General features: G+C 38.6%; 1 protein-coding gene across 1 annotated transcript in view; it reads right to left on the bottom strand.

Moving 5' to 3' along the window:
* Positions 1–17,413, bottom strand: part of LOC126236185 (ATP-binding cassette sub-family C member 4-like) — a 296,035-nt gene that overhangs the window by 181,070 nt on the left and 97,552 nt on the right. The window contains exons 10-13 of the mRNA XM_049945285.1: positions 14,625–14,911; positions 2,515–2,698; positions 2,292–2,435; positions 2,107–2,202 (exon numbers count right to left, since the gene is read on the bottom strand). Coding sequence (XP_049801242.1) covers positions 2,107–2,202; positions 2,292–2,435; positions 2,515–2,698; positions 14,625–14,911 — 711 coding nt within the window. The remainder of the gene's footprint in view (positions 1–2,106; positions 2,203–2,291; positions 2,436–2,514; positions 2,699–14,624; positions 14,912–17,413) is intronic.

The following is a 17,413-nucleotide window of genomic DNA, read 5'->3' as shown; positions in this document are numbered from 1 at the left end:
GGACAGACTGGGCAGCAATCTGTGGCTGGTTGTCTATGGCACTCAGGTGTACGGGAAGGTGTCGTCGTTGAGTTTAGGAGGATGCAAGACGACATGTAGAAAATTTCTAGTTGAGCTGATAAATGGTAGCTTGCTCTAAATGAAGAAAATTTTTTTCTAATGCATATGAGTAAAAAAAACAATCCCATAATGTTCGAATATGCATTAGCAATGTGCTCCTTGATACAGTCACGTCGATTAAACAGGCGTAGCGTTGCGAAGTGATACGAAAGAGAATTAGCACGTAGGGACGGTAGGAGGGAAGGCGAATCGTCGACTTCAGTTTATTGGGATAATTTTAGGAAAGTGTTGTTCATCTGTGAAGGAGGCCGCATATTAGGCTCTAATGCGATCTATTCTTGAGTACTGCTCGAGTGTTTGGGATCCTTACCCGGTCTGATTAAAGGAAGACGTCTAAACAATTCAGAGGCGGGTTGCTCGATTTTTTACCGGTAGATTCGATCAACACGTGAGTATTACACAGATGCTTCGTGAACTCAAATGGTAATCCCTGGAGGGAAGACGACACTCTTTTCGCAAGGCACTATTGGGGAAATTTAGAGAACCGGCATTTAAGGCTGGCTGCAGAGTCGTTTTTCCCTCGCTCCGTTTGCGAGTGGAAGAGGAAAGGAAATGCCCAGCAGTGGTATAAGGTACCCTCCGCCATGCACCATTCGGTGGTTTGCGGAGCATGTATGTAGATGCAGTATGTAGATGTAGAACGTCAGCTCATTGCTGATATCCAAGCATGGCCTATCTTAACAGTTATTTTGTAGGGCACCACGGTTAACCATTGTACGTTTTTGAAGGTTATTTGGACAGATTTTTCTGTTGTGCTCCGCACTGAGTACATTAAGAGCATCACATCATGAGTAGAACAGCTTATGGTAGAAGTCTGACTGGCGAGGATTACTTTAACTGTCCTCTTCATTGCGTTTCTATCTATAAGGATCTGGCTGTGTGGCGTGTGCCAGTGCAGAGGCATTGAAGTGAAATAATTAGAGTGGAATAGTGTCCTTAAATTCTCTGCAGAGCGAGATTTTAATTACTGGCATGTATCTGTGTCTCCCATAATAATTTCATGCTCGAATTGCGACATTAGCGAGGACAAGGCTGGCTGGAAAGTTGGTGAAGCACCTGTTCTGGGTGACTTCGATTTATCACTCTTGGCTATTGACGTACGCTAAGTTATCCTGGGAATGTAAAATCAGTATGTAGACAGAGAAGATGGCAACTAACACGTTCCTCTCCTTACCACACACTCTACGGCCGGTGATGCTGCATGTTTGTGGGTATAGCTGCATGTCTATTATCACCTACGAATGCTCCTTGCTTTCTTTTCCTGTCCATGTATCAAACTTACATATATATTTAAATAACCTGTATTAAATATTTGACCTAATTAAACTTTTACATACTATGAGTTTACGACAATGCTGAACAATATACCATTGCTGCAACCTTTGCAACCTGACGGGGCCAACAGCACTTGCAATATTTTGTGCTTTGGACTCGTTACGGGAAAATTAATGGACAGATTTTTTAACATCCTGAAAATCTCGTTTTCAGTTCAGAATATTTATAACGCGGGATAAATGTCACACATGAGAAGCAGGTCAAAGCGAGCGAAGTGTGAAAATTGGGCTGGTGGTTAGCATTTGGAAGTACGGCGCAGATAGCTATCTGACAGCCCTGATTTTGGTTTTCTGTAGTTTCCCCAAATCACTTCACTAAATATGTGGGAAATTTCTTTTAAAAAATCTCGTTGTCGATTACCCACTCATTCCTGTCAAACAGAGCGACATATTAAAAATGAAGTTACACTGTTTCAACACGAATACTAAGCTGTGGAAATCTACCTAATGCTGCAGTAATTTCGAAAAAGTTATGTCCCTTAACGTAATAGCACACTAAATTCGCCTTGTTAAACACACATTGCAACCCTTGAAAGAGAAAGGCTTCAAACACTATTCACTTAACGACACTGACATAGATCATCCTCTCTAGACAATAAGCCGTATATTGGATTGTGCCGTTTCTGTGCGACACGATGTTGGTGCTACTCACCACTTCCGAAAGCGTTGATATCTGCCTCTGCAGGACATTCACGTTGGCCCTTTGAGATCCGATGCGTATTGATCGTCTTAATTTACTCTGTTCGTCCTGTGAAAAGAGGTAAATATTACTTACAGTAAGATATGTAACGGTAAGCCGGGTTCCAGACTTTTTGGTAGAAGCTTATTAAGTCTCACCTGCATTGATTTTCTCCTGCTTATTGATCGCTTGATGCCGAAATCTTCAGTCTCGGTCTCTTCTTCGGCACTAGACACCAGTTTGGAAAAGCTGACACCGCTCCGAAGAATCTCCTCGAAAGTTCCCTGGCACTCTACGTTCCCCTGCTCCGCAAAGGTTCATTTGTAACGCGATATACTTAATGAGCTGCAGCCATTCGAGTATCAAAAGAGATCAACGCACCTTGTTTAGTATCATAATACTGTCGGCACCCTGGAGGTACTGGAGTTGATGTGTGACCAGAATTCTTGTCTTTCCACTCAGATAGGAGTTAATGCATTCGGCGAAAAGATGTTTGCCGACGTGGGTGTCCACAGCAGACAAGGGGTCGTCCAGCAGGTACACGTCCGCCTCTCTATACACAGCCCTGCAAAAATGATGTGGCACAATGGGGTTGTTCAACATTTTGATCACTCTCGTGAAAAGAACAAATTTATTTAAAACTCTATCACTTTTATTCACACCATCTGTCTGTTCTTGACGTCATTTCTTAGTGTAACAGGAATTAGCCACATAGCATGCTGCACAGGTATCCTGTATTCGTGAAAATGACTAGAAGCTGTTTTTCTAGTTATAAATTTTAGAAATACGACAATAATTATTATTTTCAGTAATTGCCTCCTTACTCTATTCAAAATCCAGTACGGAGAATTTTTTCTAACTCAATACATTCCGTGTGGTTACAGCGGAATCTCTGAAAATAACCTCTGCTATCGTAACATAAACGTTAAAAATTGAGAAGAAGGAAATATACAGTTTACGTTAGCTACAATTCATCTACCTGCAAAGGGTTGTGAATACGATTTATGAGACAAGGGAAATAGGCGCGAGTGGTGCATCATAGTACAGGAATGCCCAGATATTGATGCTTATTGTCTCAAGTCGGGAAGATTATTTGTTATTAGGTGTACCACTGAAATTATCAACGATGTTTATCCGGTAAAGAAGAACAAGTAACAAGTTCTTCTCTGGTGAGCCTGAGGTTTGCATAACGTCATAACATGGCAACACCTTTATACTTTTACAATAATTATTTGCAAATTGCTTGTTTTTTCTTGATTATGTAAGTTCACGACAAGTTTGTTTCACAATATGTGCCATTATTACGAGTTTTTGTTGACATTACATTTATAAATTATTTTATTCTACATCTTCTTAGTAGTACTATGGGATTTTTAAATGTTGTCACGTCCATAAATAATCTTGGAACGTAACTTTTTTTACGTACTATGCTGTTAACAGAAATCACATATTCACTTTCTATAGAAATTTCGTGTTATTTTTGACAGTTGTAAAATGACAGATCATTCCAATGATGCTTTAGGTTCACAATTAAATTACATCTTAGGTAGACATGGAGTAGAAATATGTCTGAAGTTATCACTACGTTTGGCTCATGTTGTCAACATTAAGCTGAAATTGTCACCTGATCTCAGGACGACGTTGTTTGTTTAAGGCCACATTGGCCGTCATGTCACGTCACGTCGAAATGTTTCACAATGCATTTCAAATGGCGACATTCACACAGGCCGTCAACGGACCGTAACGTCACAGCACGGCACGTCGAGGTTTCTGGGAAAGAAGAGTTTGACGGCATCGTCGTCCGCTAAAAACGTAAGTTAACCTATTTTCTCCGCACTCACTTATGCTATAGTAGTACATATTGTTCTTCTGTTTCTTCTTGATCTTCATGTTATTATTATGCTTTGTTTTAGTGGCAAATTGTGAATGTTCCATCACGACCTGGGTTAATTTTTTCATTCGGAGTTCTTAAACAAGCTGATGCCCTTAATGTATATAAAAAAGATTGTCAGTTAACGAAGCATTTTCCATTAAATAACGTTTTAAGTGAAAAACTCAGCTTCACTGAAGGAGAAAATACAGTTGTTTATGACGTTATTAGTTACATAAGAACAAAAGTTTATGGATAAGGTAAACAGACTCCATGTATTCCATTATAGCTACTGTTTGAGGACACATTATGAAGTTTCTTTTGGCCATTAATAAACGTTGTCGTTGACAGTTCCTCAGTTCCGTTACTATACTCTGACTTGTTGTTTCAAGAATAAAGGTAAGAGCCCACTACATTCCAGGTATCAAGTGCAAATTACTATGGTGTCTACAAAAAGCCTATACCAAATCCACAGCACTTTCTATAGAACCTGGATGTGGAAGTTTGGTTTCTGTGTATAGAACTGCAGCATGTCTGCAGATTCATGTGCTTTGCATCGTCCGCCATATTCTAGTTTGGCAAATAAATTTCCATCGATCTATGCGTGACAAAGAATTGCAGACTGATTTTTTGTTTTGAATTATATGTCAACGTGTGATGTAATAGGCTGATATGAGAGCGGAAACGGAATGTATTTTCTTTTCGTATTCTAGTGAGATTTCCTAGCAGTCATGTTGCAGTTTCACAAGAAGCGAAATATGAACATCTAGGGCTGGCACGATCAGGCAGCTGAAGTTCAATATCCGGGTAGTATATAAATCGCCGCTCTAAATCATAGAGTAAATATCTCTGGAGTGAGCATTCACATGCGCAGAACAGATTTTGTGTTGTCAACATACATTGCCGGCCTGGTCACGTGTTCTCGGGACGTCGTCTGTTTGTCCGTATAGCGCCCTGTATACGTATTTGGAATGTCACTACATCCCTAGTACAGACGGATTCTTTTCGTACGTGTCGTGGATTATTTATATATGTTGCGCTGACATTTTAACAGTATCCATTTGATACCGGAAATAAACCAGCTACGTAACTTTTAAGGACAAGTGATATTGCAATCTGCATCTTTGCGATAGGTATCACAGTTCAGATGCACTCGATTTTTGGTAGTTTTCGGTATGATAGGGCACTTTATAGTATTACAGAGCCTGACGTACATTTTTGCAGTGATAGTCTTGCAAAACGACTTGACAGTACGCTAGTACTTTTGCAAGTGTCCGAAAAACACCGAATTTGCCACACATTAGCGATTATATCCCTGCTAATTCGTCCTTTTTTCTGCTGTTTTCTCGTTTTTGCGACCTAAAGCACAATTTTTCTTACTGGTGACACTTTGAAGTATTTATTTAAAGCATTTTACGTACTTGCTCCCAGTTTATTAAACTAATAGTAGTCTGAGTAATCTATATACATAATCGACAAGTCACTGATAAATGCATGGAGGATAGTGTTTGCTGAAACAACTAACAATTCCCTTTCCTGTTTCACTAGCAAATTTAAGAGAGGAAGCGATTGTTTGTAAGCTTTTGTACGAGCCGTAATATCTATTATATAGTCATAAAATCGTAGAAAAATAGGTCTACAGAATCAAGCCTTAATTATAATGCCTCTCGAAATTTTTAAACATATACAGTGTCTCTTACTAATATGATAACTATAATTAGAGCTACGTGGGGACTAGTGCAGCAGGGGATACAACCCGTCGGCTTTGAACAATGACGTCACAAGTCGCCAGAGAGCATGTATTACAGAGATGAAAGAGCTGAGGAGAATGTTGAGAAACAAAGGAATGCGAGAGAGATAAACATTGATCTTGTCAAAAGCATAAGAGTTTTTTGACTTAAAAAAAAAAATCTCACGAGATAGAATAAACTGATCCTACTTTATTAAGCAATATCTTGTCAAAAGCCGAGAAGCGATTGTTCTTAATGTTCTAGCTCCCTTCAGTACGTAATAAGTGTTTTTTGACTTTTTTTAAAAAAAAATCTCACGAGATAGAATAAAGTGATCCTACTTTATTAAGCAGCTCCCTTCAGTACCTAATAACTGTTTTTTGCCTTAAAAAAAATCTCACGAGATAGAATAAACTGATCCTACTTTATTAAGCAATATCTTGTCAGAAGCCGAGAAGCGATTCTTCGTAGTGTTGTAGCTGCCTTCAGTAGCTGATAAGTGTTTTTTGGCTTTAAAAAAAAATCTCACGAGATAGAATAAACTGATCCTACTTTATTAAGCAATCAGTAAAAAAACGAAATGGAAAGATAACAGCAAAAGCTGTTATGTTTTAGTTTAGTTTTTTTATTGATTGCTGAATAAAGTAGGATCAGTTTATTCTATCTCGTGAGATTTTTTTTTAAAAAAAGCCAAAAAACACAATCCACATTACCTCAATATCATTACGAAAAATATTAAGTACCGGACGAATAAAAAACAAACAAGTTAATTAAATCACACATTTAATGATGCACCGAATATCAAGCGATCGCTTTTAGATTAACATTCAATTATTTTAATGATAGTGCTTATTAGAACACAGAACTGCTTTATTATCTATGCCTCGAAGTGAAGACATTAGGATCTATGACTAAGGAATGACGTCATTGTTCAAAGCCGACGGGTTGTATCCCCTGCTGCACTAGACCCGCTACGTGGTATGTACCCATGAAAAGTTACTATCCCTCCTTTCACATATTTTTCTTTGCATCCGTAGCAACAACAGTAATTCATCGTCGCTATTACACTATCAACAAACGGTGAAACACAGAAAAAACTCTTGATATAAACTTCAAACGCTGCGGAAAGCACACACGCACGGTGAAGTCCCGGAAACACGTGACAATCCTGGTCTAATGACAACATGCGCAGAACGCAATGCTCACTCCAGAGATATTTACTCTATGCTCTAAATGCTCAATCAAAATCTAATATATGTCGGCAGACAGAGATATTGTTTGCCAGAGATATTGTGCCATGGAGTTGTCATGGCGTCAAAAACTTAAAGCCGACATCCGCCACCAAAACTAAGCCCCGAAACATTACATTCAGGTGTTTTGATTATTTCAGGTTGTGAAAGCTTTATGATCAAATATGCCAGGTTGCGTCGTTTATACATGTCGTATTCGTTCTGATTTTAGTGTAAAGCCCTTTTTTGGAAAGTGTTTCGTTAAAATGAATAAAATACAGATTTCCCAAAAGAAAACAAATGAATATCGATTGAATAAAGTAACAGCTGCTGCCGTAGTATACTTCATTGGCTGAGATATTAGAAAGCTGTTAACCCATACACATTGGTTTCTCAATCACAGATTTTCTGGACTTCAGACGTACAGAACATATAATCTACTAAAACTTGTCCGCTTTCCTTTTATGTAGTTCACTTGCAGTTTGTTCACTTTAAGTCGTTAGATGTTGTTTCTGCTTATTCAAAGTCTGTATCAGAGTTCCACCTTTCTCGTTGCTTATCTGTAAATCAATTTTAGAGCAGTGCGTTATAGTTAGCCAGAAAAAGCAGTCAATACTGTTCATATGATGCTGTGTTTGAAGGATTTTTCTCTAAATATAACAGGTGTAACATCCGAATATTAGGTTCTTCTGGTATATATAACAGTCATGAATGCTATAATGTGCTGATGCATTTTAAATACGGTTTCTCCATTAAGTTTGTTTGGTCTGCTATTTTGCATATATATTGCAATAAATAATTTCGGTGTGAGATGGAATATTATGAGCTCTGTTGTTAAGTTTGAGCCTCTTTTGTCAATTTCTGGTAGCTTTAATGTTTTAGCGTTGAATAGAGCTGGGGTAGATGGGAGTATGTCCGTTCATTATTTAATAATATCCATTCAAATGTGGAAATCGAGGTACAAAATTATTATTGTCCTATGGTATCTTTTGCTGTAGAGAAGGCGAAGGAGTATAGCGGTTCTTAGGGGCTGTAAAAGGAGGTAAGTGAAAACGGATTAATTCCTAGCTGACTTGGACTGTGTCATAAAGGTCGCTTGCGCGGTACGTAAGAATTAAGAATTACTAGAATAATTTTCACCGTTTTCAATAGCTTGCAGTCTTTAACTTTCAGATTTCATAATAAGAAGATAAAATGAATAACAGTTCTCTCTAGGTCAGCTTATCAGGGAAGCACTCTGCCTTCTGCATACCGCTCTAAAGCGAGAGAGGTACTCTTTTCGTAGACCGTTAAACTAACCACAATCATGAAATAGGGCACTAGGTAATAACTCGGTCGTACCTCTCTCGCTAATGTAAACCTCTTTTGTATGCTGCAACTAACGATTACATCGAGAATCATCCTCAAATTGCGGGCGTATCAGATTTTCAAAATTATTTAATTATTTGTTTCTCGCTAAGCAGTCAACAATTTTTCTATCTTCGTCAGTAAGCACAGAAGAAGATTTTACACTGGTGACAATTTACACGACGTAAACATATACATATTTATTACACACATGTGTACAAAGCAACAATACTGTTGTTACGCTAGTGATTGTTTCATGCTATATGTAAATTGACACATGACGCCGAGCAAACTACAGAATAAGGAAATATTTTCCAGTATTCTGAGACATTACAACCAGAACAGAAAAATCTGGGAAAAAAAAAGATTCTGAATGATTTTCCCGACGGCATCAAAACAGCACGTCAGGTAAAGAACATCAGTACATCAGTACTTATTGGTAGCGCTTGTTATAGTTAAGTCGGCCGGTGTGGCCTAGCGGTTCTAGGCGCTTCAGTCTGGAACCGCGCGACCACTACGGTCGCAGGTCCGAATCCTGCCTCGGGTATGGGTGTGTGTGATGTCCTTAGGTTAGTTAGGTTTAAGTAGTTCTGAGTTCTAGGGCACTGATGACCTCAGATGTTGAGTCTCATAGTGCTCAGTGCCATTTGAACCATTTTTGTTATAGTTAAACTGATTTTTTTGCGAGACCCACTGTGTGCTTCGCATAGAATTTGGTTTCTTTTCCAGTAATTTCAAAATCTATTATTTTTGTAGTAATTTTTCATTATGCTAATGTTTCACCAAACACGCTTAGTGTGACGCAATTGTTTTCAGAGGTAAGTTAGAGCTCAGCGTCGTCTGTGAACTAGTTACATAGTGAAAATAAGACGAATAAGAAAGAGAAGGTTACTTAATTTCGGAAATTCATATACGTTGATACTGTTAAAACTAAATTTGAAACAACCACGGAAAGTTCAAAGGAAGAGAACGCTTTAGATTCTATGACCGAGACCAGGTCCGACGAGAGGGGAAGGGAATGGGGGTTTGGGGAAGTGGGGGAAAAATCCCCGGGGCCCCCTCCTCATGAGGGGCTTCAAGTGTCTCAAGATCTCGGATCATCCAGGATGCGAAATTAGCAAACAGCAGACTGCTGTTGTAAAATCAATTTTGTATCATATAATAACCAAAAGAACAGTACCCCACCAAGAGCGTAACCATACTAACTCTTCCCTTTCACTTCAGTTCTTCAGTTTTATGAGTCATACAGGCCAGTTACATACCATGTTATTTCGTGTTTAATCTTGAAAGATCTACATTTTCTTAAGACACCGTACGCTAAAACCATCGTGTACAATCCTATTTCGTGTCTGATCTTGAGTGCACTATATTTTCTTTAGACATATTGCACTAAAACCTTGTCTGCAGTCGAAAGGGAGCTTTAATCTTGAAAATCCTACCAAAAAAAATTCCTCAACAAATTGCACGGTAACAGCTGTGCAATTTCGTTATAATTTGGTAGGTTTGCCAGTAACATTCAAAGATAAGGCATTTCTGATTTAATCACAACGTAGTTTTACACGAAAAACGAGTATACAGAAAATATTTTGCTTTCAACAATGAACACAAAATAAAATATTTCTATTTCTATATAGTTATCCTGGAAGAACAGTAAAGGTGAAGAAATAAATTGATATTAAAGAGGTGTGATGCCCCGAAGTAAAGGGGTAATGTTCCTCTTTTGTTCTTCCCTAGAATAGCCAACTTACGTGGGAGTTCACGTAACCCATCATGATACATTATTTCTTGGTCAAAAAGACTTTGCCATGAGAGATTCAGCTCACAAAATTGGAATTTCAAAAAATGGAAATTTTCTCGAAATATTAGATCTCTTAAGTCACTTTGATCCACTAGCAAGGACAGTGCTCGACAAGAAAATGGAAAGCAGTTACAAGTGCATTTCTGTCAAGTGATACTCAGAATGAATTTATTTCTAGTTGTGCCCATCGTGTCAAGGGGGCCATCTTGGAAAGATAAAATGAGTAATAGTATTCAATTATTGGCGACTCCTGAGTCAAATCATACTGAACAAATAACATTCATTCTGCGTTACTTCAAGAAGGAAATTGATGAATATGAAATAAATGAACAGTTTCTTGAAATCGTAGATTGTAATCAGAGAACAAGAGTACATTCGATCAACACCTGTGAAACACTCAGTTCCTTTCAGTTCATGCTGCAGATAAGGTATGATAACGGAAATAGTATTAGAGAGTCTTACAAAGGAGCTCAGACATATTTTCTTCATTGAAACCCTCTTCCAAAATTTTCTGTGTATACTTGTCATAGCTTGACGTGGTGTTTATGCAGCTGAGAGTTGTGATGATGCACATACATTTTCAGAGTGATTCTTCTTTACGACTTGTTCAGTAGCAGTCCACAACTATGGTAATTTCTGAAACAGTGTGCTGGAAGTTCTTTATACTCCACGTCTAATATTCGTTTGACTGTCCGAGTCGATACTGCAATAGCAATTGCAGCTTACATGGATAACATTGCCTTTGCTGTTGAGATCCTCAGTAAGTAAAATTGTCAGCTAAAATACGTTCTGTGGTATGAGGTGTTTTGGATTTTATGAGGTCATTCAAGTGTTTAATAATGGCATCAGTTTAGCCAAGGCTGTTGGTACTAGTTGACTACAGAAGCAATTACTTCAAGCTCGAAACAGTATCATTGATGTTTCGGTAGGACACTCTGAGAGCTTATTAAATGAGTTAACATATCTTCGCAAGGATTGGGGACATCATGCTCCCTGATCTAAAGTTGTTACCAGCGTAATTAACATCAATCCTGAATTCTCAGGGGTGAGCACTAAGAAGAGGAAATCGTTTCATGATGAAACCAGGAATGAAGTGGCAGGTGTGAATTCAGAAGATTTATTCGAGATACGTGTATTTTGTGTCATTATTAGTAATCTAGTGTTTAATTTAAAAACCCAATATGAAATACGATTTTGAGTTGGATGAAACATTTGGGTTTTATGGAAATACTCAAAGAAGATAGCTGACCGCTTCTCTCAGGTCTGCAAGTTACTAATCAATGAGTATCATAATGATGTCACAACATATTTAGAGGATGAAATTAAATATCTGCATACTTCAAAATTAAAATACTTTACTTTGGAACTATCTGAAATCTTAGATATTACGCACAAGCTTGAAATTTTAAGCTCCTTGCCGCAGCTTTGCGCACATTTTACACTCTTCCAGTGACGATAAAGTTCTCTCAGATCAACTATGCATCAACAACGTCCCAAAGATTTGGGAACCATGTCATCTGAATATAATTTAGCAAAGGAACTAGACTCTGATTCTGTGGTTCAAATATTTCCTGAACGAAATTATTATACTTTGTTTTCGTGGTAAGCTGCAAATGCCCCATCACGACTTGGATATTTTCTTAAACAAGCTAGGTCAGCTATCTGAAAGCGATAAATTATTTAGGTTTTACAGTAACAGAATGTATACAAATAATGTATACCTATAATGTATACAAATAAGAACGTAAGTTAACGAAGCAGTTTCCATTAAGTAACTTTTTAAGTGAAAGAATCAGTTTCGCTAAAGGAGAAATGCAGTTGTTTATGTCTTTTAGTAGTTACAAAAGAAAAAGAAAACATAGTGGATAAGGTAAACAGTCTCCACTCATTCCTCTGTAGCTATTGTTTGAGGTGTTTGTATGTACATAGTTTCTCTAACAAATAAATGTCGATGTTTTGAAATGTTGTTTCACTTCTTAGCATTTCAGCAAGCAAAACAGAGACAGAACATACGTCATGCAGTTTGGTTTGCCCATTACTAAACGTTGTCATTGCTAGTTCCTCAATTCCGGTACTATACTCTACGATACTATAGTGTCTGTGTTGTTAAGGAGAACGATATAGTGTTCCTTCAGACAAGCATGCATGTCCGAAGGAACAGACACTGCGGCGACTGCAGCAGTTATGAAATACATTAAATGTATTAGCAGCTGCGAATACGAACGGCCATCGACAGTATAAAGGAATGAGGACAGTCAAAATTTGTGCCGGACCGGTACTAGTACCCGGAATTCCCACTTCACGCGAGCAGTCGGTTTAACCGCTTTGAATATCCGTGCACGAATCAACGCCAGACACTAACTTCTGCAAATAAGAGGGCCTCGCTGACCCATACACCGTGCACCCATAGTCCAGCTGCAAATGCACAAAAGCCTGATAAAACTGGAGGAGACCCACCCTGTCCGCTCCCCAAGACCTGTGGCTGAGGCACTTGAGGATGTTCAGTGCCTTCAGGGTTCTGGCTTCCAAGTCTCGCAGGTGTGGCAACCATGACAATCTCGAATCAAAAATGAGGCCCAGAAACCGCACTGTGTCTAGGTACGACGCTATGAGAAATGTCTACTTCAAGGCGGCGACTATGTAAGGTAGTAACTAAATGTTGAAATAAAAACATTTCTTTTACTTTCACTGTGGTTTCCACTTTGCGACCGATCGGAGGATGAAAAAAACGCAGTGATATGATTAACTGGCCGCCAAGATCGCCATCTGACTTTTGTTTATGGGGTTTGATGAGGTCTTAGATGTAAAAACGAAAGCTCAATGCGCGAGATGAACTGTTTGGCCGCGTCATGGACGCTGTTGCCCTCATTACGGGACGTGCAGAGGCGCTGAGACAAGCAGCACATGTTCTCCAAAGAGTGCACATATGCAGTGAAGCTGACGATAGGATATTCGAACACTTACCGCGAATTGTGAAACAGCTATAATGTGACATATACGATAATGCTTAGATATGAATGAGTTAAAAATATGTAGTTTTCGATTGATACTTAGTAAAACATTTGTTGTAAATGAGACAATATATTGATATAATACAGAAAATAAGTAACACTGTACATTAAATGTGTCCTATCTAGGAAACCATCTCTAATAGAGCATATAGTTATATGAAATTTTTGCTTCAAATGATCGTTCGCGTCGTATCCCTCAATATTGACCATAAATCCTGGTACACCGTGTATACAGGGTAATTCGACTGCCCCTACAAATGTCGTTTCATGCAACCCGCAATGTTACATCTGGCCTTCAAAAATCACGTGAGATATTTTCATATTCTCTCGCTCGCTACGTGTACCTCATTCCTCACCTCATGATTTCTAGTACGTTTTTCACGGCACTCCCTCCTAACATTGTACAAAAATTTTCGACTACACGAACTGTTCCTTATATTCGACCTCTTTAATGGGCTATTACGCAACCGATATAGTCGGTTACTTCGTTAACATTAATATGTAATGAAAGAAAAACTACTTTTGTAAAGGTTATGTCAAAACTAATTACGTTGACTAATCGATCCCAATGTTGAATGAGCAATTACCTCACCAATATAGACGGTATTTCGTTAACATTATTAATTTAAACGTGACCATGAGTGCAATGAAAGAAAATCTACTTTTGTAAACATTACGTCAAAACTAATTACGTTAACAATACAATCCTACATTAACTCTTACAAAGTACAGTAGATTCGTGGTCAGAACGCCTGAAAAATACAACGACGTAATTGTCTATTTTATGCCGATAAAATTCACAAAACTTTTAGGTAAAATTTACACAAACTTACATTATACAATCTGTAAATGCTGTCCTAAGCCGTTAACGTAATAACACAAATCAGTGAAGATCAAACGAGATCAAACGCGGAAAATAACTAGACTAGTCCCACATTTTTGTTCGGTGGAAGGAAGAAGTTCCGTGAACAATATGCTAGAAATTCTGATCGTTGAGACCTTAGTGTGGGAGTGTGGGTGCGTCTGAAGGTCAGCTATGTACATTTTCCTTGAATAACTCGAAAACTGCGGCCTCTGGCGAAAACGTATCCCAGTACAAAATTTAACTATATTAAATTTTCTATAAAAAGATCATGTTAGTTTTTTTCTGTAACAGTAACAGTTTGCGCGTAACGATCGAGAGACTATGCTAATCTCAGCGTGGTTTTTGGTCAACTAAACTTTGCGGGTTGCATAAAACGACATGGGTAGGGGCACCTGAATCACTCTGTATACAAGTGAGGCTGTTTGGCAACACCAGATTTGTGGAAATCGCCATATTTAATTTGGCTTTGGTGCTCTGTGGGGCGTTCTGAAATCGTACTTACGGACCGACGAAAGTGATTGGTTCCTCAACCACAAGGAACAGTGTTCTGAGGAATACTGCCACAGAGCACTGACGCCACATTTTTCCAAGAATGTCACCGCGGAAAACCACACTCGCACCCAGGAAACTATTGCACGTACCTGGCGAGGTTGACCCTGGCCCTCTGCCCGCCGCTGAGCGTGATGCCCTTCTCTCCCACCAGCGTCTGGTCGCCGTACGGCAGCAGCTCGAAGTCCTTGGACAGGGCGCACACCTCCACCACCCGCTTGTACTTCTTCCTGTCGTACGGATGTCCGAATAGGATGTTCTGCCGCACGGTACCCACGAATATCCACGGTTCCTGGCTCGCGTAGGATACCTTCCCACCAATCTTCAGTTTCCCACACGTCGGAGTCAACTCGTTTATCAGCAGGTACAACAGAGAGCTCTGGAGAAACCAACGGAGATACGTACAATAAATAAGCTTAGCGTTCATTGCAATGCTGTTTCTAGCTCTCCATCTGTAATTTGTTCTATCAAATTCTTACTTATTTAAGGGTAATATTTATCAGTAAGGTGGAAGACAACTTTTGAAATAAGGACCGTGATACTGCTTGCTGAGATATATAAAACTCATCCAACACGGAGTTCCGCATAACAACAATTAACGTATAAAAATCTACTTAGAAGTTTTTGTGATTTGAGTTTTAAGTTCGTATGGTCCTAAAGTGGCATTGTTGACTACCCTGTCCAAATATTAATGTTGCGCCTTTTATCAAACATGCTGTTTTTTCTTTTTATCCAAACATGTTTCAGCACCCTTATGCCTTCATCAGTGGTTTTTTTTTATTGAAAATTGTAAAAAGTGAACATATTTTAGGTTGTAAGTGGTCTAACAAAATGAGGCCTAAAGAAAGTTTTTGTTCGTTTAGCTTCTTACCGTGATTTTACATTACATGGTTTTGCAGGACCAACTGTATGGTATCCTGCACTGAAGCTTGTCATCTTTAAACCAAACTATGTAAATGTGAATTTCATCGACGAGTTAACACCTCCCTTGATTTTTAAAAACCGTGATTTTGGCGTGTCAAAATGTTTTGCGTATATATTTGTTATTACTCATCTTTTGGTGACTGATCCTTCTTCTTTTACGTTCTGCACACACATATTAACGTACTTTGTGTAATTTCTTTTTTTATAAACGTATTTTTACTTCGCAAAACGCAGTGAGCACTATGTTGGGTTTCCTAACCACGTCGGCGTTCGTTTGATCCCGAGAGAGTTGGCGCCGAATTTGAACTTTGTTTACTTTTTCTCTGTCTTTCTGTGTGCGTGCGTATGTTTGTGTGTAAGCTCCTTTAGCTGTTTGTGTTGCCTTTTCTGTAAAGTTCCTTTAATGTGTTAAATAATGTTCCTTTACAGAGTATAGTGGTTTCATTTAAAACTTGTTTGCCTTCTGCTGTTGCCTTCACACACACACACACACACACACACACACACACAAAGTAAGTTAATTTGTGTTTACAGTGTCCTTAGAACGCAAAAGAAGAAGGATCAGTCATAACAAAACGTGAGTTGTGACAAATGTACACGCAAAACATTTCGACACGCCAAAATCACGGTTTTTAAAAATCAAGGGAGGCTTTAACTCGCCGATGAAATTCACATTTACATCGTTTGGTTTGCAGATGACAAGCTATCAACGCAGAATACCATACAGTTGGTCCTGCAAAATCATACAACGTAAAATAACGGTAAGAAGAAAAACGAACATAAACTTTCTTTAGGCCTCACTTTGTTAGACCAGTTACAACCCAAAATATGTTCACTTTTTAGTATACGGTATGCTATAATTTAACAGCAGTCAGAGCTGCAGATTCGAAAGATGAATATTAATGTTTCTTTGTACCTATTAGTTTCTCATGTAGCAAAATACTCGTGAGTGGTTAAAACTAAAAAATCGTAGAGTGCAAACTAGAATCGCACGTTGAATTATGGAACACAGTGTGTCTGGAGAATGGAACTTTCTTCAGCTACAGTGAAGTCTTACTTACTAAAAAAGGTCACAGAGCAGGGAAAAAGTAAGCTACGTTAGAAACTAACAATGTAAATTTCGTTAAAATTTCTCCATTGTTAAATGCATGTTTCATCATTACTTGGTGCTTCTCCAAGATATTAAAGATACTTGCCTGTTTTCAAAATAAATGACAATAAAACAAATTAAATAAATACTAAATAGCGGAGAATAAGTAAATAAATCTTGATAATCACGCTTTGTAATATGTGTCATGATGCAAATATGCCTGTAGAAAAAATTTCTGTGCAGATAGTGTATGCATTAGCCTAGCAGTTTAAGAATCTTTGCCTCTAGTTACTTTACTTACAGTGTTACGCTTGTGGTGGAGGAGGAGGGGTCGATTATGTGGGTGGTGGCAGCTGGTGAAGATGCTGTGCAAGTGAAGTTAGTTCACACCCAAGTAATATAGACACGGGCAATGCCGACTTGTTAGTCTACCTACAGGAGAAGTTCGTGCCCTATAATTATTTTCCTCACAGTGACCGTGTCTTACAAGGTATTAGATAACTCTGGAAACGAGTGCAATAATAAGACATATTTCTCACTGAAGAACAGAAGTTTATTACGGAGTACTAGATCCGTGTTCAATATTGCACCGAGCTGTCTGCAAAGGGTGACTTGAAATTGAATGAAACTGTACGAAGAAAACTTCGTGATCATACACACACACACACAAACACACATACACACACACACACACACACACACACACACACACACACACACAAACCATACTATTTACATCACGTTGCCTTACAAAAACTAGCCGCCGACAGTGGAAATGGATCACCAACGACCACGTAATTCAACAAGGACTATGAAAAAGTGTAAATAATTGAACGAGAAGAACGGCGTGATGATGGCCTTGTAGAT

Source organism: Schistocerca nitens, chromosome 2 (assembly GCF_023898315.1).
Source record: "Schistocerca nitens isolate TAMUIC-IGC-003100 chromosome 2, iqSchNite1.1, whole genome shotgun sequence".
Taxonomy (NCBI): Eukaryota; Metazoa; Arthropoda; class Insecta; order Orthoptera; family Acrididae; genus Schistocerca; species Schistocerca nitens.
Note: the sequence above shows the minus strand (reverse complement) of the source record. Positions and strands in the feature narration are given on the sequence as shown.